We start from the raw sequence: 24,597 nt of genomic DNA on the forward strand, positions 1-24,597 counted from the left end.
CGTCATAGCTTCCTCTATTTCCTCTTGACTCACTTTTGTCAAAAGTCTAACCAACACAGCTATCCCCATATTCAACAAAAGCAGAATGAAATCAAAGGTAGATCCAGAGGCGGGGCGTGGTGGTATATGCCTTTAAGCCCAGAGGCAGAGGCAGGATGATCTGAGTTCTGGGCCAGCCTGGTCTACAAAGTGAGTTCCAGGATAGCTAGAGCAGAGGAAACCCTGTCTCAAAAATCAAAAAACCCGAAACAAAAAAGCAAAAGAAAACCAACCCTCCCCACAGAAAGGTAGATCAAGGTTTAAAAGAAGAAAGGAGCATTCTCCACCAAGGTCTATATTCTAGGAGTCTCAAAGAAAACTGTATATCCTTATACAGTCATATACAAAGAAACTCACTTAAAATCTTGCAATGCATTATATCTTATGCTTAAGTTCTACATGCTTACAATCCCAAGTTTTATTCAGAAATTAAACACTGGTAAAGGAGGGAAATTACCACATTAGACAAAATCAGCTCAAAAGAAATAGGAATTTGGATTTCCAGGAATAACTGGCAGAAACCCAGAAGGAATTAATTATTTTTGATATAATTCATGTATACTACACAGAATTAATTAGTTCTAATTCTCACTACACCTCAGACACTTTTATGTCTTGCTTTCTCTTAACAAGGTGGCTAAAATAGGAAAGAGAGATGTGCTGGCCAGTGAAACACCTAAGACAAGCCAGCAGGGAAATCAGATATGACAGTACACCCAAAACTGCACACATGACAGACATTTTATTAAGTTTCTTCTACACAATACAGTAAGTTCAATTGAGAGGCCAAACGGATCCAAGGAAGATAAAAATTAAATACTTAAATTAATCAAAAGGCACTACAACACCACCTAAACCCACCACCTCAGAGGTAGTAGGCTAAGGAAGGCCGTGCTACAGCAAGTTACCTAATGTGAATGTTAGCAGTTACATAGCAAGAAGCAAGTCTGTCTTACAGAAGATGTTGTTACAATGATCACTGAGTCCAAGATATTTGGCCAGGAAAGGGTCACGATAGCTAAAGGTAAAGCCAACTGGAAAGGAATAGGTGTAGAGAATCCAAGCGAGATAGGTAAGCGTTAAATAGCAATGGATCAGGCTTCTTCCTCCCAAAACCTAATTACTGCATTGAGCTACCTGCCCCTGCCTTACAGGATGCTCAACATCTGAACTATGTTTAAGGATGCTCAGGGTTCTTGCTGCAGACCTCTGAAAATGTATTACACATGGGCTGGCTTTGTCGCTAGTTATTCTGAATGCAGAAAACCCCAAAGCATTCCCATGCAGTGGAGTCTGAGCTTTGTCAACCACGTCCTAAGGACCTTGTGGAATATTCTTAACAGTCTATACATCTTTCAACAGCTGAGCTCAACTTAAAGCTGCAAGGTTCACAAAATAAACAAGAAAGCCAGGATACAACAATGCAGGTCGAACATCCTAGCAATTAATAGTAATTGGTCTTTCTCCGATTTAGGACAAATGCTAATATAGCTAATGTGAGATGTAAGAAGCTATACTGAAGCAAGCTGGGTCTTCTGCTGAACTCACCAATACCAAGAAAAACAAGGGGGTGGGGTTGGTTTATTTTCAAACTGCTTCAGAAGTTCTATTATAAAGGAACATGGCTGAACAGGTAGGAGACAGATTCTCCATTGTGGGTTCTCCTGATGGCTTCTGCAAGGATCATAGAGATGTCAATCACCTAGAAAGGCAAAAAAAAAAAAAAAAAAAAGCACCAGGTTAGTATGAAAGAGCCGAGTTCATGGGCTTAGCTGTAGCCTCTATGAGCAGCTTGGAAAGCAAATTTAACTAAGGATCTAGCACTCAACTCCTCCCTTGTACTATAATCACTTAGGAAAGAGTTAAGATGCAAACCCTGACTCAAGATCATTAAAAGAGTGATTCTGTATAGGCCAAGTTCACGCCTAGAGCAGGTTAAGAGGATGGTTCAGCAGTTAAGAGCACTCACTGACTGCTCTTCCAGATGACTAGAGTTCAAGGTCAGGTGGCTCACAACCACCTTTAACTCTAGCTCCAGGGAATCTGATACCCTTTTGGGATCCTCTACATGTGATCTATGCACTCACTCGTGCACACACACATGCATACTCACAAATTAGCCAGATGATAGTGGCGCACACCTTTAATCCCAGCACTCAGGAGGCAGACGCAGGTGCATCTCTGTGAGTTTGAGTCCAGCCTGGTCTACAGAGCAAGTTCTAGGACAGCCATGGTTACACAGAGAAACCTGTCTCTAAAAACAGACAGACAAACTCACAAAAAAGAGCATGCTTATAATCTTAGTCCTTGGGAGACTAGGGCAAGAGGATTACAGTGAGTCTCAGGCTACCCTAGTCACCAGTGTGCGTGCCTTGTTGCAAAAGATTCTGAGTTTACTGCCAGCCTAATCTACACACCAAATTCTAGGTCAGCCAGGGCTGCAGTAGTAGGACATTGTATCGAGTAAACGAGAGCAAAAAAACTCACAGAAGGAAGCCAGGCCTTTAGCTACTTTCGAGGGTAAGGCATAATGATTCCAAGTTCAAGGCCTGCCTGTGCTACATAGTAAGTTCAAGGCCAATCTGGGTAACCTAATGAGACTACAAAGTAGGACTCTGGACACAGTCCTTATGGCCAAAAGAAAAAAGGAGCTAAGGATGGGTTTAGAAATTCAGTGGTAGAATGCTTACCTACAGAAACAAGACTTTGGGTTCCATTCTCAGAACAAACTAAACAGAAAACCCAAAGAAGCTAAGCTTCAGTATTAACACATCTGACTTAATATGTTACCATCTGCAAAATCTTAATGGAAATTTGGTTTTGGATCAATCACCTGTATTTTGGAGCAGTGTTTCATCTTGTCCTCCTGAGGTATGGTATTGGTAACTACTACTGCTTCAAAGCATGCATTGTTGATTCGCGAAATGGCAGGGCCAGAAAAGATTCCATGTGTCAAGATAGCATAAACTCTGGTAGCGCCAGCTGAGAGAAGTCTAGAGGGAAAAGATCTGATTAATCTGACATTCAAATACAGAATCTGAATTAGGAAGAAGGAAGAATATTAATTTGTCATAAGAGAATATCAGACATGTTTGTTTCACAAACAAGGCTAAGACAACCATCTTAGGCGCTCACAGGACTTTCTAGTATACAGGGAAAGAAAGTATAGCAAACAGGTTCCTTTTAATAAGGTCACTAATCCTATCATGAGGGTTCTGCTCAAGATCTCACTATGCCTAAATCCCTCCCAGGCTAATCTGCAAAACCACACCTGGGGCTAGAAGTCAACACATGAATTTTAGGGGGACACAGTTCTGGACTTATTAAGGAATAAAGCCTGCACTAAGCCTTATTGTGGTAGACCCTATAAAACAATTACCAGGGGTAACCTGTGTTTTTCCTTTCTGGATGGCAAAAAGAGAAATGCCCTTCAATATGATATGAAAAACTATATAATAAAACTATGTATGGTTCCACAAGTTTGCAACTTTATAACTGTGACGGGAGTAAGCTTAACCAGAAATACTTAATTTGACTGTACTTGCTGCCCAGCCTGGGGACCTGAATTTGATCCCTGGGACCCAAAGGGAGCGAGCCATTCTGAAAGTTGTCCTTTGATTTCCACACGCTTGCCATGGTATGTGCACATATGCACACATACAAAATAAATATATGTAAAGGACATCTAGGGATTTCTAACAAAACAGAAAGGTAGCAGTGTAGAATATTATTAATTGTCATTGAATTAGATGGTTAAAAAGGGCAAACTTGGCGGGCTGGAGAGATGGCTCAACAGTTAAGAGCACCAACTGCTCTTCCAGAGGTCCTGAGTTCAATTCCCAGCAGCCACATGGTGGCTCATAATCATCTGTAATGGGATCTGATGCCCTCTTCTGGTGCATCTGAAGACAGCGACAGTATACTCATATACATCAAATAAATAAAAGGGCAAACTTTACCATATAACAATTGTTCTGACTATACTTGAACTTAGGATTTTTGGACTTTATAATGGCACAAACATACCATGCATTCAGTAAAAAACAGGTGTAGAATTTTCATCTTTCCCTGGTCTAGCAATATGCAATCAATATACTGTCTCGTCACAGCTTCCGGGCAGAAATGTAATCATGAGGGGAGACAACCCAGTCTATGGTAGATTGTGTTACTAAGTAAGGACTTTGAAAAGGTAAAGTGTATGTGATGGATTTAACTTTTGATAACTTATTAAGGATATCTTGGATGTAAAAGCAGTGTCTGTTTATAAAAATTAAAAATCTGAAAGGAGGGCTGGAGAGATGGCTCAGCGGTTAAGAGCACTGACTGCTCTTCCAAAGGTCCTGAGTTCAAATCCCAGCAACCACATGGTGGCTCACATGATGCCCTCTTCTAGTGCATCTGAAGGCAGCTACAGTGTATTTAGATATAATAATAAATAAATCTTTAAAAAAAATCTGAAATGAGGAATACTTACTAATCTATGTTATTAAAAGCTAGCATGATCAGAATATCCCAAAGCTACTACTTACCCTTCAGTTGTGTTTCAGAAAGAATCAGTAAAGCAGTAGTTTAGCTTTTTATTTCTAACTAGCCTGTACTCACTTGTCAGCGGCATGACAGATTGTACCACAAGTGTCAGCCATGTCATCCACAAGTATAGCCACCCGGTCCTTCACATCTCCCACGAGTACCATGCGGTCCACTTCATTGGCCTTCTTCCGTTCCTTGTGAATCAAAGCAAAATCCACATTCAACCGGTCTGCAATGGAGGTCACTCTGTAAAATAGATGTTCAAAGTTAGGAAAGACAAAAATCCAAGGCAAAAGTGGCTTCCAAAGCTGGGAGTATCATTTATTTGTAGACAGCTGACCCCAGGTTTCATCGCTTGTGCTCACTTACACAAAATAACGGAATGTTTTTACTGTGGGAGAATACTCCTTGGAACTAAAACAGATCCCAGAGCTAGAAGAAAGCAACTATCATTGATATCCCACAAAACAAACAATACAAACTGGATTTTGTGGATTGATGATTCTGTAATACCAACAGCAGTATAGGAATATAATATTCAAACTTACACAGTTCATAGTATAGATGGGGTAGGCATACCCTTCACCAGTCCTGGGAAACAGTATGTACTAAGGTATATTAGTTTGCTAACTAAAAGCAGAAGAGAGAGATCTTATAGCTAGTGCAGGGAGTGCACAGATTATCCCAATTTCCATCATGGAAGACTTGTGAGTCTAGAACTAGTTAGTGACCAGTGAACCTGAAGCTGGCAGGAGTGGAGTAAAGCCTACCCTCTCTCCCCAAATGGTGGTAACAACTATCACTGGTGGTAAATAGCAACTGTACCTGGTCACCAACCTTGAGATTCCTTCTAGAAAGAAAATTAAGCCAATTAACCAGACAAACAGGGCATGTTATTATATAGCTGAAATTATTATCAAATGAAGAAAACTCACTTTTTTCCCATCAAAGGCAGGTTAGAAGACAAATCTGACAATAAAGTACAACACAGTTCACTTATGCAGAAAGTCATTCAGTGGCTCTTGTTCCCTCTCTTTCCCCTCTGTCCCTTCTCTCCCCATTCCCCTCCCCACTCTCTCTCCATGTGCTCATGGCTGGCCTCTACTCCTCTCTCTCATCTCTCTCTCTCTCTCTCTCTCTCTCTCTCTCTCTCTCTCTCTCTCTCTCTCCTATTCAACTCTACTATTCAAAAAGTCATTTAATATACAGACAATAGGCTACCTATATGACATTTGTACCCAGGCACCACTGTATAATCCTTGTCATAAAGAAAAGATTCCACTGGGCAGTGGTGGAGCATTCCTTCAATCCCAGCACTCGGGAGGCAGAGACAGGTGGATTTCTGAGTTCAAGACCAGCCTGGTATACAGAGTGAGTTCCAAGATAGCCAGGGCTACACAGAGAAAACCCTGTCTCGAAAAACAACAACAAAAATAAAAAAAAAGGAAAAGATTCCTGCTTCAGGTTTTGTTTTTAAATGTGGCATTGATCAAACTTTAGCATTATGTCATATTTCCGTTGTACCAAAGTTTTTGTTGAAAGGAACCTGTGACTATATAAGGTTCAAACCATAACTCTAGGCAACATTTCTACCTGGTTCTAAACTAACCTTATACCATGTGCTCTTTAATTACTACTGGCTAGGCACCTAACATCAGAGGTAACCAGTTTACTTGGAATGATGACACTCAAGACAAATGCATGATATCAGTTACTTTAAGTGTTTCAAATTATTCATGCTCACTGGCCAAGACACCAACAAAGCAGAAAAGGGTTGGAAAAATAACCCCTACCCTCTTGAGTGGAGAGCTTCATTGCAAATCATAATCACACTAGGGATTCTTAGCTACTCCCCAACTCTGCTAAGGCACTAGTGAGCATCACTCACTTGGAAAATAAAATACTCCATCGCTATGAAGTAATTAAATGTGCAAGAATGACAAAGAACAGTAAGTCATTTGAGAAAGTAATATTCTTATACCAAACTTTAAAAAAAAAAGCAAACCTTGTTGATTCTTGTTTTTTTTTAATATTGTGAAAAGTTTATTTGCATTAATTAACTCCTTTTTTTCCCACCATCATAAGAGATACACTTGTTCTTTGTGATCAGAGAAAAAATATTTTGGAATGGACAATCTGATTCTACTATTCATTAAAGGTAAATTGAAGTCTTAAAACAATCCAGTGCAACCATTTTCAGTAGTACAATCCAGTGCAAAAATTTTCAGTAGTCCTATATCCAGTGTTACCCAGCAAAATATTCACATATGTTTAAGAAATTCTAAATCCCAAGCTGCAAATTTATCATTTCTTCCTACATGTTCAAGCCAATGAGCCTAAAGCAACAGTGGTCACTGCCTTTCAGAACCTTGGACGTCATGGTTGACAACAGAACTAAATAGCTAAGTCACTGGATCAGCCACTGCCTCCATTTCATCATGCTAGCTTTGGGCTTCTCAGTTCTTAAATAGATCACTTACTGGAGGGATGAGGGCCTTGATTTTTTAACTCAATTATTCTTAGAAAAAGTAAAATGTCAACATATGCTAGGTGGTATCACTATGTGAGATGAAACTGTAAAGAGATAAATATCTTATGGCTGACACTTTGGATTTTTAAATAAGTCATCTTTCAATAAAAGTCTTGGTCAAAGTTTAAACTACTAGTCACGCTGTAACAACCTGACAGGTGTATCTTGACACTTCTCATCAGGACACAAACATTTAGCTAAGTCTTTAGTACAACATGATACTATTGTGATTTGAACATTATTCTCCCTAATTTTCTTTCTTGGATCTTTAAACTATCTTTTAATAAATATGAAAAAATTTAGGTGCAAAAGTGAGTAATGCATGATTTTAACACTTTGGAGACAAATCAAATAATTATTTTCCTGTGACTTAAAAAAAAAGAACTTTCAATCTTGTGTGTTTCTGGACTTTTAGCCTATAACAAATATATTGTTACATATAAAATGTTTTTACCTTATTTTGAAAGCATTACATAATTGTCCAAAATACATTTTTTTAAATTGACACCAATGCATCCATATTCCGTTAAAAATAATCTAACTTACGTGCACTTAGTAGGAAGCAAGTTTAAAAATTTGGATTTTGTTTAAAGTGCTGAGAGGGCTAGCTGTAAGCATGTTACCGTACCTATCAACAGAACAAGGACCTTTAAACTCTAAGTTTAGGAGAGAAAAAAAATAGAAGTTCTATGAAAAGAATATCAGTAACAAACAGTTTCCACTGAAAAAGGATTCAGGTGAAACAAAGAGCACCACGATGAGCTGCATGGAGGTGCTGGGGAGCACTCCCTTGGAATGCATTGCAGCTATAAATGCAACTGTTATCAAGGTGCTGGAGGGGTGGGAGGCGCACCACATTCCCTGCAGGGAGCGTTCCCTCGGAATGTATTGGAACAGGCTGTAAATGAGACTGTTTGATGGTTACCATTGCTCTGTTCACCTCAGAAAACTACATTCCTCCTAGTTGATTAAACATTCAAATTACAGAACTATACATAATGATGAAAACAAGTTTAAAGGAACATTTATACATGCCACCCTGAATAGAGGTGACGCATTTCAAAGGGTTTCATATCTCCTAAGACACAGAATTTACGTTAATGGTCCAGGAGTGTTTTAGATATAGCTATAGATATATTTATTTGATATATATTTCAACAAGAAGTGTAAAAATCTTTAAAAACAAATCACAGCACTCACAGCTGCTTTACATAGGAAGGTCTCAGGGTCACTGGGTGTCAAACTATTACAGACAGGAAGTGACTTTAAAAAGATGAATGAATGGCACATCAGGAAGCTGTGGATGTTTTATTAGAGGTCAGTTTTTCATCACATCACTGATGTGTTGACACTCTGCTTAGAAAAGCTCTGCCTTTTCCACCTGGAGCCTCATGCTCTTCCAGATTAGTTAAAGATCAGGAAAACGACTTGGGTCTTCCTTGTAGTCTTCAGGGATAGCAAAGATGGATCCATCAAATTCATCACATCGGAACTCCTGAAAAGTCACAGTGGCTGTGATTGTGGGAAACACGGGTATATCTAATTTTACAGGAAAGCCTGGAGGAAGCTTCATTTGAACAAATTCTCTAAGCTTGTTAAAGTGCTTGAAGGGTGCTATTACTTCTAGAACATTCAACAATAACTCAATTCCCAGGGGAAATTCCTGGCTCATGGCTACAGTGGCTTTAAATGTTTTCTTGCTCTCTTTGCACACCAGTTCTCTGCCCAGGTGTGGTGCCTTTCCATTTTCGGGGGATATGTATTCTTCCCCTTCTGAGGAGGAGGGGTAAGGGACTGTCTTCTAACCGGCTCAAAGCTCTGCTCCGCCAGGCTCCCCCCTTTGCTCAGGCTCTCCATGATGGCCTTGTTCGGCAGGATGTCCTCCTCACTCAGGTGCTCCCTCCTTTTCCTTGATTCTAGAACAAGTCCATTCACCAGATAAAAGTCTGCCAAAAAGTTTCCTACTCTTTCTGTTTTATCTTCCCGAAAAAGCCATCCAGTTTGGGCACGAGTGAAAGAAATGGATTTGGTTGATAAAGTCGCAGAATAAATATCACTGCTCATTAAAATATCAACTTCTTCTTCTGTTTCCATCTCTGACTCCTCATGGTGTATTCGCTGATAAACTTTTTGTTCATTGTCTAACACTACAAAAGACTCAGAGGGTGCAGCATCCCCATTGAAGATGAAGCTTAGATCCCCTCGTTGGCACTTCATGTCAGTAAAGTCTATGAGAGTTGTGTCAAGCCTGATGTTGATACCTTGCTTGTATATTTTACAGGCATCAGAAGGCAGAATTCGGGAAAGCAAAGGCACCCAGCTTTGAAAATCCCAGTGAAGTTCTAGGTAAAAGTCACCTAACTCTTTTAGGGCTTTTTACAACCTAGGTCGTTTTTCTCCAACACTCTCCCTAGATTGCTGCTTGAGTTTCCTTAGAAGAGCTGTGACATGATTATCTTTCTGTCCGATATTGTGCATGCGGATGAGCGAGGACAGTCTCCTCACGTCCCCCTTAAAGACGCACTCGTGGACCGGGTAGAGCGAGGGGCAGCCACCTCCGTCAGCGACCAAAGTGGGGTTGCTGCCGCCCAGGCAGGCCGGGGCTGGGCAGGTGGCAGTCACTGCGTTGTGCTGCGGCGCCCCGCCAGGGCCGGCCGTGTCGCCTCCTCCTCGCAGGGCTCCAGCACGTCCCTGTCCTCTTTGCTGGGCTTGTGATCCCTCCGCAGGGAGCGGATCTTCTCCCTGGTCATAGCCGCTGCGGCGCGCGGGACAGGCTCCGGGAGGCTCACAGCGGGCGGAGCCGGCGGGGCGGCAGGGCCGGGCGATTAGAGCGGCGGGCCGCGAGCCTAGCACGCAGCATGAACTCCCTGGGCGACCGCGGGTCCGCGACACGCGCATCTTCCCGGAGGCGGCGGCCCTCCTCTCGGAGGGGGAAAGCCGCAGCTCAAGAGACCATGACCGCAGGACCGTTGATTATTTCAAATTAACTACTTTTTAAATCCTGAGAAAGACATGAAGATAATGCTTAAGAAGTTAAGAACAGCCGGGCGTGGTGGCGCACGCCTTTAATCCCAGCACTTGGGAGGCAGAGGCAGGCGGATTTCTGAGTTTGAGGCCAGCCTGGTCTACAAAGTGAGTGCCAGGACAGCCAGGGCTACACAGAGAAACCGGTCTCGAAAAACCAAAAAAAAAAAAGAAGTTAAGAACAGATTGTGACCACTGTCACAGCGGATAACTGCTCCTCATTAAATGGAGTTCGTCAAGCTATATATCTGGCTGGATGAACCAAGGTCGCAGTTTATTAAAGAGAAGGTTGGGAAAGATGTGAAGTGTTTGAATTCTTCATGATTTGTTACCACTTTTGGAAAGATCTAATCATTTTTTTCTACTCATCTGACTTTTGTAGCCCTTCATTCTATTTCCACAAGAACCTGCGTCATATTTCTGTATGTATTACTAACACACAATCCACTAAGAAAATCAAAGGCCCTTAGTCTGCACTATTTGAGCTATAAAGTATTGTAACTGCTAAACCCTGACAATAAGTTTGGTTTAAAAATTTAAGGTATAGGGCTGGAGAGATGGCTCAGCGGCTAAGAGCACTGACTACTCTTCTAGAGGTCCTGAGTTCAAATCCCAGCAACCACATGGTGGTTTACAACCATCTGTAATGGAATGCAATGCCCTCTTCTGGTGTCTGACGACAGCTACAGTGTGCTCATATATAATAAATAAATCTTTAATAAAAAATTAAGGGATAGACTTTAAAATCCCATACTTTATTTCCCTCTCTGTTCAATATTATAATTCAGGAATAAAATGGTCTAACCAACAGCTTTGTAAAAGGTTTGTAAAGGCTACTTTAAAAAAATATCATTCCATTCTTTTACATCTCAAATGATATCCTGCCCTTTCTCCTTTGCCTCTATGAGGGTGCTCCCCCACTCATCCACCCCAACACTCCAGCAGTCACCTATGCTAGGAAGAACAATGTCGGCTGACTGGACCACCAGAGCATCCAGGGACTAAAACCACCAACCAAGCAATGTAAAGCTTACTTATCCATTAATATAGGGTTAAAGAATAAATGCTATTCATTGCAAATGAAATTTCCAACCCTTTCCGATAAAGTTCAGCAGTGTTGTTTTACTAATGTGAGAGTCAAGCATAATGCAACAACTATTGGTTTTCTTGAGGCAGGTTTTCTCTGTGACAGCCTAGTTGTCCTCAAATTCGCTCTGTAGACCAGGCTAGCTTTGAAATCAGAGATCTACCTGCCTCTGCCTCCTAAGTGTTGAGATAAAAGGCATGTGCCACCAGTGCCTGGCACAGTACATTATTTTGAGGAACAATAGTAATTATAACCTTACCTTTTGGCTCCACCAGCATCAGGTGAGACAATAGTACAGTTTCTCCACTCAGATATATTCTCCCGGATCCACTTTAGGACAGCTGGCTCTGCATATAAATTGTCCACTGGGATATCAAAGAAACCCTGGAGAAAGGAGATGGGTTAAGTTTTGTCTGATTTTTCTTTTCTTTCATTTATGAATGTCTAACAAAATAGATGCAGAGAAATGGCTCATCTGAGGGAAGGTATTTGCTGGTGAGTCTGATGTCTTGAGGAGTTTGCTCCCTGGGACTCACCAGTAAAATACCTCTTTCCTGGCAAAATCAACAAATGTTAGCCCTTAGCCAACTCACATCTGACCATAGGTACAGAACGAGCCCATATAAAGTCAGACTCAGTCAGGTACTAGGAACTGCCAAGCCAAAGATCAGACTCCCAACTTACACTATTTATGCCTCGTGGTGTTGGTGCTAGTCCAACTGGTAAAGCAGCTAGCGTTAGTACTGCATGTAAACTCAGGGCCAACTATTTATATTGAATGATGAAACCAAGAGATGTGTGTTTTAATAGTTTATATAAATGAGTTGTATTTCTCAACTAAGTTGGCTGTTCCTTTTTTTACAGGACGAGTATACTCCTCTATACTATGTACGTCACTGTATTGCCACAGGATACAAATGGTATTAACTGGGAGTTTATATTTTTAAAGCAGGTTTTATTTTCTCCCTGCCTGGGTCTTCCAGATGCTAAGATTGTATACATGCACTACCATATGTAGCAGGAAATTTCTTTATATAGTATAAAATAAATGTGGCAATTGATTTCCATTGCTCTGGGCTTGTGTGAAAAATCCTTAATTCTGTAGCTCTAAATTTAAGACTGATTATTCTGGGGGTAAATCCTGATAATAGCTACTACCATTATTATCAGCTCCATCAATCAAGTATCATAGACTTAATGTTTTATAACCATCATAATGTGTATATATCAGAAGTAACCTACCAAGGTTATAAAGTTAACATGCTAGTACGTTTAAGTAGAAGCATCTAGACTAGTTCTAATCCTAAAGCCTATGCTCTTCCATAATACCAAACAGTCAAAGTTCTTGCTTCATCTTTCAGCCTCCAGACTGCAGACATCCACTACCATGCCTGACTTTCCTCCCACCCTTCTACCTCTTAGTATGTAGCTTTAACTCATACCTGAATTTGAGATGCATGTAGATCCATGGTGATAATATGATCTGCACCTGCTACAGATAGCATATTTGCAACAAGCTTAGCTGAGATTGGAGCCCGGCTCTGAATAGAAAGGAAAAAACGAAAATCAAAAAAACAAGATGAAAACAATTCATTTCCTTGAGAAACTTTATCATGGACTTAAATGCCACATATGGCATATAAATTCAGTGGTAACTAGCTATATTGAATGATTATACAAAATAACTAAATTTAGTTTTATACAAACTTGTAGTTGTAGTTCTCAAGTTGTTTCTCTTTTTATAGGACAAGTATATACCCCTCTTCCCTATGCATGCCATTGTATTGCCAGAAGATCCAAATGGTATTATTAGCTGGGAGTTTATACATTAAGATTTACGTATCTGGTTTATTTACAGAATGAGGTATTTACATAAAGCTTTGCAAGCCTCTTCTAGTTAATAATCATTTTTACAAATGATTAATTTAATTAATACCTAGGAGGAATGCTAGCTTGTTTGTTTATTATGACCAAGTATAGAATAAAAGCTTAGACTTTGTAGTAGTCTTTTTATAGTGGCACGGGTATGTTGAGGTAAATATGAAGCTGACTTTCAGATGAGTCAGATTAACCAACTTTATTTTGATATAGGTCCTGTTAGGTGGCATATAAGTACTGAGTATGTATGCATTAAAATGTTTTGATAAAACAATTTTTAGAGATAGTAAGTATGAAGACTAAACTTGTTTGACCATAGTAAACACTTGAATAGATTGAAAATGTATGTATAGGGCAGGAAAGATGGTTCAGTGGTTAAGAGCACTGACTGCTTTTCCAGAGATCCTGAGTTCAATTCCCAGCAACCACATGGTGGCTCACAGCCATCTATAATGGGATCTGATGTCCTCTTCTGGGCTGTCCAAAGGTAGGGACAATGTACTCACATACATGAAATAAATCTTTTAAGAAAAAAGAAAATGTATGCATAAGAAACAGCCAGTAGTGGCACATGCCTTTGTTCCCTGGAGACAGAGGTATACAGATCTCTTATGAGGCCAGCCTGGTCTACCCAGAGAGTTCCAGGACAACCAGAGCTACATAGAGAGACCCTGTCTTGAAAAACAACAAAACAAAATAGTAGACAAAGACAGGAAGTGGTGGTGCACACCTTTAGTCCCAGCACTCTGGAGGCAGAGATAGGGAATTCAAGGCCATCCTGGTCTACCCAGTGGGTGTTAGGACAGGGCTACTCAGAGAAACCCTATCTTGAAAAATAAAACAAAGCAACAAAAACAACAGCAGTAGAGGGATGGGGTCACCGACCCACTTTCAAAATCTTTGACCCAGAAGTGTTTCTGTCTAAAAGAACTGCAGGGACAAAAATGGAGCAGAGACTGAGGAAAGGAGGTCCAGTGACCTGCCTAACTTGGGATCTATCCCATAGGTAGGCACCAAACCCTGATGCTATTAGTAATGCTGTTGTGCTTGCAGATAGGAGCCTAGCATGGCTGTCCTCTGAGAGACTCTACCAGCAGCTGACTGAAACAGATGCAGATACTTACAGCCAACCATTGGACTGAGCTCAGGGACCCCTATGGAAGAGGGGCATGCACGGATTAGTGGTATAGTGTGCCCACTAGAGGGAAAGGATTGAAGGAACTGAAGGGGATGGTAAGGGGATGGTAACTCTATAGGAAGAACAACAGTGTCAACTAACCTGGACCTCTGGAAGCTCCCAGACACTGGGGTCACCAACCAGGCAGCATACCTGAGCTGGTTGGAGGCCCCTGGGAAATATGTAGTAGAGAGCTGCCTTGTCTGGCCTCAGTGGAAGAGGATGCCCCAGGGTGGGGGGATACCCAGGAGGGGGCACCCTATCAGGTGAAGGGGAGGGGAGATAGGGAAAGTATTCTGCAAGAGGGGACTAGGAAAAGCAACATTTAGGATGTAAATAAAATAATAAAAAAGTAAAGCCATACACTATCTGTTACAATGCCATTTCACAGTATTCACTTACAAATGGATTTCTGTGGGATTTGAATATTCTTAGCTATCGAAACAATTATGTCACCTAAATAAAAGTTAAAATATTTAAGTAAAATATATAATATATATGCACTGCTTTTAAAATCAGTGGTGGCGTGGTGGCGCACGCCTTTAATCCCAGCACTTGGGAGGCAGAGGCAGGTGGATTTCTGAGTTCGAGGCCAGCCTGGTCTACAGAGTGAGTTCCAGGACAAGCCAGGGCTACACAGAGAAACCCTGTCTCAAAAAAACCAAAAAAAAAAAAAAATCAATTATATATCATTGATATAAAGATAGGGAATACTTAAGGAAAGATCATTTTGTAAGGCAGCTATACTAACCACACTATACCACTAATCCATGCATCTAGCAAACAGGAAAATATACACCTGATAGCTAAGGACTTTGTGACTTTGGACAATGATCCTCTTTCCCCTACATTGGAAAAGATTCTGAGCTGAAGGTATAACTCAGTAGTAGAGCTCTAGGTCTAATCAACACCAATAAAAAAAAAAAACATTCCTACCTTATCCTTCTTATCTTGGCGGGCATAAGGGAAGCATGGGATGACTGCAGTAACCCGGCTGGCTGAAGCGATCTTACAAGCATTAATCATGATCAAAAGCTCCATTAGATTGTCATTTATCTCACCACACCCACTTTGAACAATGTAGACATCTTCTCCACGAACGCTTTCCCCAATTTCCACACTAAAATAGAAAAAAAGAGAATGCATATAAACAATAGATTTTTCTAAGCCACCACAGTCATAGGATCAGCATTAATACATGCAATGGATGGGTTACAGCTACACGTGGATATTGATCACTTCAGACTTTGAGAGTGCACCTAAGGGTTAGAGAGAGATGGCTCAGTGGTTAAGAGCACTGACTGCTCTTCCAGAGGTCCTGAGTTCAATTCCTAGCAAACACATGGTGGGTCACAAGCATCTGTAATGGGATCTGGTGCCCTCTTCTGGTGTGTCTGAAGGCAGCTACAGTATACCCACACACATAATTTTAAAAAGAAAAAGAAAACAAATAAACAAGAAACAATAAAGAGCACCTAAAGGAACCTGTATACTAGAAGCAGCTTATCATCCAGTTTCATTACAGTTCACTGTACAAATATTCTGAGTTTATAAATGTGATCCTGGATGAAAAAGATTGGTTGACTTTAAAGTACTTATAAAGATGTAATTGCACTGTAATTTATGGTGGCCATCAGATATAGTACCAAATCTGCTATTAATGGTAACTATTATAGTCTACACATAAGGAAAAGAAGAAAATCCTCAGAAATGAATCACAACTGTTCTATAAAGATGCTATATAGAGAAGACAATACCTCTCCTATCGTAGTGTAAGTTTGTTAAAGTATTAAATACTCACGCCAACCTAAGTACTCTACTAGGAATATGTAAAGGTGAATGAAAGAGATGTGGGCCCTGCCCTGAGGGATGAGATTAGTCTTTAAGAACATGAAGTAGCTGGACGTGGCGGTACACACCTTTAATCCCAGTACTTGGGAGGCAGAGGCAGAGAGATCTCTTTATGAGTTTGATACCTAGTCCACAGAGTTCTAAGACAGCCAGAGATACACAGAGTCTCAAAAGAAAAAAACAAACCAAAACTACAAAATTAGGCCAGTGTTGGTGGCGTACATCAGCAATTCCAGAACTAAAGAAACTGAGAAAGGGTGAAGGTGATTTTAAAGACAAAGTAGGGCTCGAGAGATAGCTCAGTGGGTAAGAGCTCTTCCAAAAGTCTGGAGTTCAAATCCCAGCAACCACATGGTGGCTCACAACCATCCATAATGAGATCTGACTCCCTCTTCTGGAGCGTCTAAAGACGGCTACAGCGTACTTACATATAATAAGTAAATCTTTAAAAAAAAAAAAAAAAAAAAAGACTAGGTAGTTACATAAAAAGAGACCCTGTCTGAAAAAAAAAATGACAAAGACATAAGTGCAAAATTAAGAAAAAAAAAATAAAAGGCTAGTTTATGACTGAGAAAAAAAATACCATTGATAAGATAACTAATGAATACAGCTTTGTAAGTAGGGAGGTAAGAGGACTTGGGTGAGGAGAAAATATGATCAAAATGTATGAAGCCGGGCCTCGTGGCACACACCTTTAATCCCAGCACTCGGGAAGCAGAGGCAGGCGGATTTCTGAGTTCGAGGCCAGCCTGGTCTACAGAGTGAGTTCCAGGACAGCCAGGGCTACACAGAGAAACCCTGTCTGGGAAAAAAACAAAAACAAAGCCGGGCATGGTGGCGCACGCCTTTAATGCCAGCACTCGGGAGGCAGAGGCAGGCGGATTTCTGAGTTTGAAGCCAGCCTGGTCTACAAAGTGAGTTCCAGGACAGCCAGGGCTACACAGAGAAACCCTGTCTCGAAAAAACCAAAAAAAAAAAAAAACAAAAAACCAAAAAAACCCCAAAATATATTGTATGAAAAAATGAGGCAACAAAACTAACCCCCATAACCCCCAGCTTAATCTGAGAAGGAAACAGGTTCCAACTCAAGTTTTATTGCGGCCAGGAAGTATTACTCAGAGACTAAAACCTGAAGGCAGTATTAAAACCATTGAAAAGAGCAGGAAGAAAGTAGAGGTAATCATCTCAAATCCGAGCACTCAGGAGGCAGAGGCAGGTGGATTTCTGAGTTCAAGGCTAGCCTGGTCCAGGAAAGCCAGGGCTACCCGGCCTCTCTAGGCTTTTATCAGTGTAAATATACTTATCGTTACATTATACCATAGCTTTACAGGGAAACGCCAATTTCCAGAAAAAATATAATTAGAAAGTTATAAAACACCGAGTAAGACATTTTTTTTCTCATTTTTTCCACTGCCCATAAGTCTACAACTCAAAATTCATTTTCCTGTCACTGGGAATAATATTCATTATTTTGTACATGCTAGGCAAGAGATCTGCCAGAGATACACTATTTTCAAAACTCAAATTTATTCTTATTTTCTTTTTGTGGGGACAATAAAGGACTCATGTAGTAATTCATGATGGCCTGCAATTTACTATAGAAGCAAGGATGAACTCAGACTTCTGATTCTCCTGCTACTTCCTCCAAAAGCACTACCATGCCTGCTTCTAAATTCAATTTTGATGGTGTGCACTTATAATTAAGACAGAGTAGGCTGAGGGCAGTTTAGGATAGACGGTGAGCTCCAGGGCAGTCTGGGCCAGCTTATGACCCTGTCTCAAAACAACCAACTAAACAAATAAATAGTAAAGAAAAGAATATAATTGTGTACCATTATACCTGTGTATACTCAAGTAAAGCATTACTGCATTTTTCAATGAAAGCTGAGGTAACAGAAGTATTAAAAAAAAAAAAACACTTCTGTGGTCAGTCAAAAAAACCTACTTTAATTCTGTATTTTCCGAGAAGCTGTATAATGATATGAGGGAACCTGGGAAAGTTCCAATTTCTGTAGGTAGCATAAGAAAAGAAATTGTCCATCTCTGAACCAGGTTTGGTGGTATGCACTTATACGTCTATCCCTTAGGAAATTGATGAAAGCCAAGTCTACATACCTTGTCTCAAAAAAGGGGAAAATAGTTTTAAGTATTTTCTCCTTAGCTTGTTATGCACCACTCAGGTTTTTTTTTTTTTTTAAACATTCCTTGGAAGCTGGGCGTGGTGGCGCACACCTTTGATCCCAACACTGGGGAGGCAGAGGCAGGCAGATTTCTGAGTTCCAGGACAGTCAGGGCTACACAGAGAAACCCTGTCTCGAAAAACCTTAAAAAAAAAAAAAAATCCACTTTCTGGCCTCTCTATGCTTCTTGCCAGTATCTTGATTTTTTTCTTTTTTTTTTTTTCTTTTTTTTTTTTTTTTTTTTTTTTTTTTGTGGTTTTTCGAGACAGGGTTTCTCTGTGTAGCTCTGGCTGTCCTGGAACTCACTTTGTAGACCAGGCTGGCCTCGAACTCAGAAATCCGCCTGCCTCTGCCTCCCGAGTGCTGGGATTAAAGGCGTGCGCCACCACGCCCGGCTGATTTTTTTCTATAACTACTTACCCATTTTTAGGTCTCCGATTACAATTCCCTTCTGATAGTTTTATTAAATTGCATCCAGAGAACCAGTAATAATAAAAAAGAATGTAGCTAAGGTACATGTATTGAATGTAGCTCAATTGGGAGTGTTTCCTTGGTATTTAGGAAGTCTTGGGTTAGATCCTATCTAGGTGTGGGTGCAGTCTTTAATTCCAGGTTGAGACAGGAAAATCAGGTTATAAGGAATTTGAAGACAGCCTGAATTGTCTCACAACAAAACCTTTTGTATGCATTCATAGTCATGAGTTCCTGAGACAAGAGGTTCACAAATCCGGAGTCAATCTGAGCTAAGCATGCAAATTTGTCTCAAAATAAAAAAGCATTAACCAGGGCTGGAGATGGCTCAGCCTGTAAGAGCCTGTAAGGTCCTGAGTTCAAATCTCAGAAACCACATGGTGGCTCACAACCACCTGTAATGAGATCTGAAGCCCACCTCTGGTGCATCTGAAGTATAATAATAAATAAATCTTTGGGCCAAGGACAACAAGCAAGGACTGAACGAAGGGTTGACCTGAGGGAGCAGAGGTCCTAAAAAAAAAAAAAAAAATTCAATTCCCAACAACCACATGAAGACTCAAAACCATCTGTACAGCTACAGTGTACTCAAATACATAAAATAAATCTATTGTTTTAAAAGCATTAACCAGGCATGCCGATACACACTCTCACACTCTGAGGTATGTATGATGGGTGTGAGACCAGATTGGGCTATATAGTGGGACTCGTCATCATCCTTAAATGGCCAGGACGGGACAGGTTTAAAGAATACCTCAAGGAATTATTTTCTAAGTTACCACCAAAGCAACAGTGACTTTTTAAAAATTATTATTATGTTTTACTTATTCACGTTACATCCTGCTCACTGTTGTGCCCCATCACACTCTTCCACAATCCTCCCCCATTCTCCTCTGGACCGGCAGGGGGCCCCTAGGTATCTCCCCACCCCAGCACTTCAAGTCTCTTGGAGGCTAAGGGAGAAGTGGATCCGTCCCATAATCAGCTTCTAAACGCTGACACCATTGCATACACTAGCAAGATCTTGCTGAAAGGACCCAAATATAGCTGTCTCTTGTGAGACGATGCCGGGGCCTAGCAAACACAGGAGTGGATGTTCACAGTCAGCTATTGGATGTATCACAGGGCTCCCAATGGAGAAGCTAGAGAAAGTACCCAAGGAGCTAAAGGGATCTGCAACCCTATTGTTGGAACAACATGATGTACTAACCGGAACCCTGGAGCTCTTGTCTCTAGCTGCATATGTATCGAAAGATGGCCTAGTCGGCCATCAATGGAAAGAGAGGCCCATTGGACTTGCAAACTTTATATGCCCCAATATAGGGGAATGCCAGGGCCAAAAGAATGGGAATGGGTGGGTAGGGAAGTGGGGGGCGCTATGGGGGACTTTTGGGATAGTATTGGAAATGTAATTGAGGAAATTATGTAATAAAAATATTAAAAAAAAAAAAATAAATAAAAAGGAATTCTTCAGGTCTTGTTTTCCTTTTTAGAGATAGTGTCTCACTGAGAATTCCTGGCTGGCATGAAATTCTCTATATAGATCAGGTTGACCTTGAACCCTGGGATTAGCCTGCTTTATCTGGCTGAGACTAAAGGTGTGTTTTTTGACTCACTTTCCTCGAAAGACTCCCTGATTTAAATAAAAAAAAAAAGTGCTTCTGTTTTGTGGCTCATGCAGTCTAGACTAAGTATTTCCAACAATTGAGCAACTTCAAACAAATGGCTAAGTCTCACACATCTCACTCTTTGACCCAGATCTCTGTTCTCCTGGGGGAGAGTAGAAGTTGGGTGCACCGATTTCCAATAAGGTCAGGTTTGCCTTATGCATGGTATCCGAGGTCTATCTATGGAGGTAGTTTCAGAAAAGGGCAGAGTATCACGTGTTTCACACAGATTCACTTCCTAGTGTCAAATTGTTTGATTAGGAGTTAGAGAACAAATAACACAATTTCACAACTGACCCTAGAAAGTCTGACAGACTTAAATTCCTCAAAGCATTTAGATCAAAATGGCTTCTCACTTTATAAAGCCTCAAATGAGTCCATAAAACCCTACAACATATATTTTGCATTCTAATCTTTATCACTTGTAAATTACCCATCCATATAAGAACTCGAGGAGTTTGTAAATGCAAGTCTCTAAAGAGCTGTTATCCATTACTTATGCCTCTATCCCTTAAGCTGCTTGAAAACAAAAGATAAGGTAACTCTAAACTTTAGCATTTTCTTCAAAGTTCTTGACAAAATTATTATAGTCTTCAGTTCTATAAGACTTATAATATTGATTTTAACAAAGTTCTTACTTTTGTAACTACAGAATATATAGTTTCACTATGTAGCCTGGAACTACTTCTGTAGATTGGGCTGGCTTCTGACTCAGAGATCCTGCCTGTCTCTGCCTCCCCCAGTACAGAGATTAAAGGTGTGTGCCATCACACCTGTCTCTGACCCTTAGGCGATCTGCCTTATCTACACAGCTGGGAGGTCAGCCTTATCTACAGAGTGAGTTGCAGGACGGCCAGTGCTACAGAAAAACCTTGTCCCCGGGTGTGGTGGCGCACACCTTTAATCCCAGCACTCGGGAGGCAGAGGCAGGTGGATTTCTGAGTTTGAGGCCAGCCTGGTCTACAGAGTGAGTTCCAGGACAGCCAGAGCTACACAGAGAAACCCTGTCTCGAAAAAAAAAAAAGAAAAAGAAACCTTGTCATTAAAAGGCAAAAAGAACCCAAACTATTCTGCAGTCAGGCATGATGATGCAGGTTTACCTATACTTAGGGAACAGAAACAGTCATGTTTCCAAGGACAGACTGGTCTACATAGCAAGCTCTAACCCACCCAGGTCTACTCCCCACCTCCTCAAAACCCTTAGCAACTCACCCAACTTTCACTATGATTTGTCAAAATTTTGCCGAATAACCAACATTTCAGTTGTTTTTCTTTCTTTTCCTTTCTTTCTTTTTTTTTTTTTTTTTTCTTTTTTCGAGACAGGGTTTCTCTGTATAGCCCTGGCTGTCCTGGAACTCACTTTGTAAACCAGGCTGGCCTCAAACTTAGAAATCCGCCTGCCTGCCTCTGCCTCCCGAGTGCTGGGATTAAAGACTTGCGCCACCACGCCCGGCTTCAGGTGTTTTCAAAACCAAGCTTAGAGCTTAAACTTTAGAGAGCCTGTTTAGCGGTTAAGATCACAGGCTGCTCTAGTAGAGGACTGGAGTTCTGATTCCCAGGTCCCACATGGTAGCTCACAACCATCTGTGACTCCAGTCCCAGGGGATCTAACATCCTCTTCTGACCTCAACAGGTACCAGCCATACACAATATATGTATATGCAGGCAAAATATCCATATACAAAGTAACTTAAATCACAAAAAGCCTTATTATCCAAGTTGGGCTTAATCAAGATTAATCAGTAGAAAACTATGTTGTCCTCTTCTCCCATGACCACCACCACAAATATAATCCCAGTTTCTGGTGTGTTGCATTCTGCAAAGGGCAGAAGAATTAACACACGGACAAAACAGTCCTCACATTCCCCCCGCCAAAAAAAACATAGAAGGTTTAACCAAAGTGGCCAAAAAACCCCACATTAAATAAAAAAGAAAATATTCTTATTCCCTAGCTAGGCTGTTCTCAAAGTCTGGGTCTCTTCTGCTTTCTTTGAGGCTCAGGAGTAATAATGGTCAGAGATAAAAACAGCAGCTTGCACACCTCTTTTGACTAAGGTATTGCCTGGTTACAGATGCTCTCAGTGTTTGCACTGCCATTTGCATCACAATTAACAGCATGCTAAGCCTGGAAGAAGCCATTATTACAGATGAACTTTAGTTAACAAACACACTTAGAATCAATTTAAAGGAAAGACTACAAGACGTTTAGAAATAATCAGAAAGAATAAATCTTATGTAATTTAATTGATCATTGGTTTAAAAAACTGACCCCTAACAGGTGACTGAAAGATTGTAGACTGTGGAGGTAGTGATGGTGTAAGTCTGCAAGCCCAGTACTAAGCAGGCAGTGAGAAAAGCAAGAGGATACATGTTTGAGTCCTGTAGACTACCTCCCAAAACAAACAAACAAACAAACAACCCTAAAACCAAAATTAAAATAAGTGAACAAAAAAGCATTATGGTTAGTGTTCTGATTTCATCTACTACAGGAAAACAATACAGTGCTCTAGAGGATCCTGTATATAGCTGGAAGGGGGGACTAAAAGAAGCACGGTCCAATAGTGCATGTGGATGATGCCTGGGGCTAAGAGACAGTTCTGTTAGCAATTTTTCGAAGACCGTCTCACTACATAGTCCTGACTAGTCTAGAGTTAACTATGCAGACTAGGCTTGCTTCAAACTTGCTTCTCCTGCTCTTGCCTAGTGGTATGCGACAGCACACCAGTGCTGGTCCACGAGTTTTACAGCAGAGCACCAAAAAGAGGACATTCAAATTTCCCTTCGCTGTTTGAGCTAGCTCTTCCCCTGCGTTATTATTTTGTCACTGAACACTCACGTGTAAGCCGTTCCCTAAATCCTCACGCATTTAACACTGAGAAGTGGCTACAATGGAGGAGGGGCGGAGTGCTTGTATTATTATGTCTGCCAGTAGCGGGATTGGAAACCGTCAAAAATTCGAATTCTACAACTAAGGTTTCCCTATTTTTTCGGGGTGACTTAAGCTGAGATGTCGAAGATCAAGGATGCTGAGCTAAAAGCAACCACTTTACCCCAACTACTGGATTTAACTTAAGGGTGGTTTGATTCCTCGACAGACAGAATAGGAAAAGCCGACACCGTGCCAATCTAAGGGAACGTGGTAACGTTTTCGCGCCCTCAGAACACAATGTTTCCCAAGACCAAACCAGAACGCTACCATTTCCAACCAAAAAGCTTTTCAAATCTAGGAAAAAGACCACGATGGGGCTCAGAACGCCGTAGGTTCTCTGATGTACACCAGTCGACGCGCGGAAAGTGAACCGAATCCAATCTACTGGCTCCACAGTGAAGCGACAAGCCACGTGTCCCCATGCCCAAAGCTAAGCGCCCGTACACCTCCAGACATTCCAGGAGGCCATTACCCCCCGACAGTAGGTCCTCCATCCCCAACCTCCAAACGTAGCGGCCTCAGCTCCCATCTCCATCTTGGCTCCACCTAACCGCGCGCAGCGAGGATGAACGCGACCCTCTCGGGAGGTAAAATAACGGAACAACCCGTGGGGCAAGATAACCTCTGCTGCCCCTTTCTGCCCATCCTCTGTACCCAGGAAATCCCACGGCCGCTCTATCCCCCGAGGTGCCATGGCCTGGGCATGTCAGGTACACTCAAGATACCAATTGCGTCCTTACCAGGTCTCCTGGTTGCTGAATTTCTTAGTCACCACCTTGCCTAGCTCAAGGCCCAGGCGATCAGCGATTTTCTGGGATAAGTCCTGGTGGGAGCTCCCACTGAAGATTTTGATATTCGGCATCTTGGGCAACTACCTCAACGTGCTCAGTGGTCGCCGCCGCCGCCTACACGGGAACGGAAGTCAGCAGGCAGTCTGAACACCAACAGTACCGCGTTGCTACTCCGCCATCTTACATTCCCGCCCAGCGCGCGGCATTAAATTGCCCAGGGGGCGGGATTACAAAGGAAGTTCTCCACCCAGCCTTTTTGATTGGCTGGACTGGTGTGAGGGGCGGAGTCTTCCGGTAATGTTGCCGCCCAACCACTCTCTGGTAATTTGTTCAGAGGCGTGAAACGGGTTAAATTAAAGCACTTTTACATCACAAAGATAGCCACAACGCAGGCGCATCCCAGGCAAAGGGCTTGTTTACCGACTCTAATTACCAAGTGTACT

The 24,597-nt window shown here is 41.4% G+C and overlaps 1 protein-coding gene and 1 pseudogene across 1 annotated transcript; both read right to left on the reverse strand.

Moving 5' to 3' along the window:
- Positions 1-762: 762 nt before the first annotated feature.
- Prps1 (phosphoribosyl pyrophosphate synthetase 1) lies at positions 763-24,365 on the reverse strand. Its single transcript, XM_021153328.3, has 7 exons — positions 24,104-24,365; positions 15,202-15,385; positions 12,653-12,751; positions 11,470-11,594; positions 4,642-4,815; positions 2,873-3,032; positions 763-1,741 (listed from the first exon to the last, which is right to left on the reverse strand). The coding sequence occupies exons 1-7, from the start codon at positions 24,223-24,225 to the stop codon at positions 1,649-1,651; spliced, it is 957 nt and encodes a 318-aa protein (XP_021008987.1). The 5' UTR covers positions 24,226-24,365; the 3' UTR covers positions 763-1,648.
- Positions 8,214-9,959, reverse strand: LOC110286751 (ankyrin repeat domain-containing protein 13C pseudogene; annotated as a pseudogene).
- Positions 24,366-24,597: the final 232 nt, after the last annotated feature.

This window comes from Mus caroli, unplaced genomic scaffold, assembly GCF_978045245.1.
Source record: "Mus caroli unplaced genomic scaffold, Mus_caroli_1 scaffold_5, whole genome shotgun sequence".
In the NCBI taxonomy this organism is placed as follows: Eukaryota; Metazoa; Chordata; class Mammalia; order Rodentia; family Muridae; genus Mus; species Mus caroli.

Excerpts from the sequence above, each read along its gene's own strand:
- Prps1 (XM_021153328.3), bottom strand. The coding sequence starts at position 24,225 with ATGCCGAATATCAAAATCTTCAGTGGGAGCTCCCACCAGGACTTATCC. Across the intron at positions 12,752-15,201 it reads GCCAAGATAAGAAGGATAAG|AGCCGGGCTCCAATCTCAGC; the intron begins GTAGGAATGTTT and ends CTTTCTATTCAG. Across the intron at positions 3,033-4,641 it reads ATCTGTCATGCCGCTGACAA|ACTTCTCTCAGCTGGCGCTA; the intron begins GTGAGTACAGGC and ends TTTTCCCTCTAG.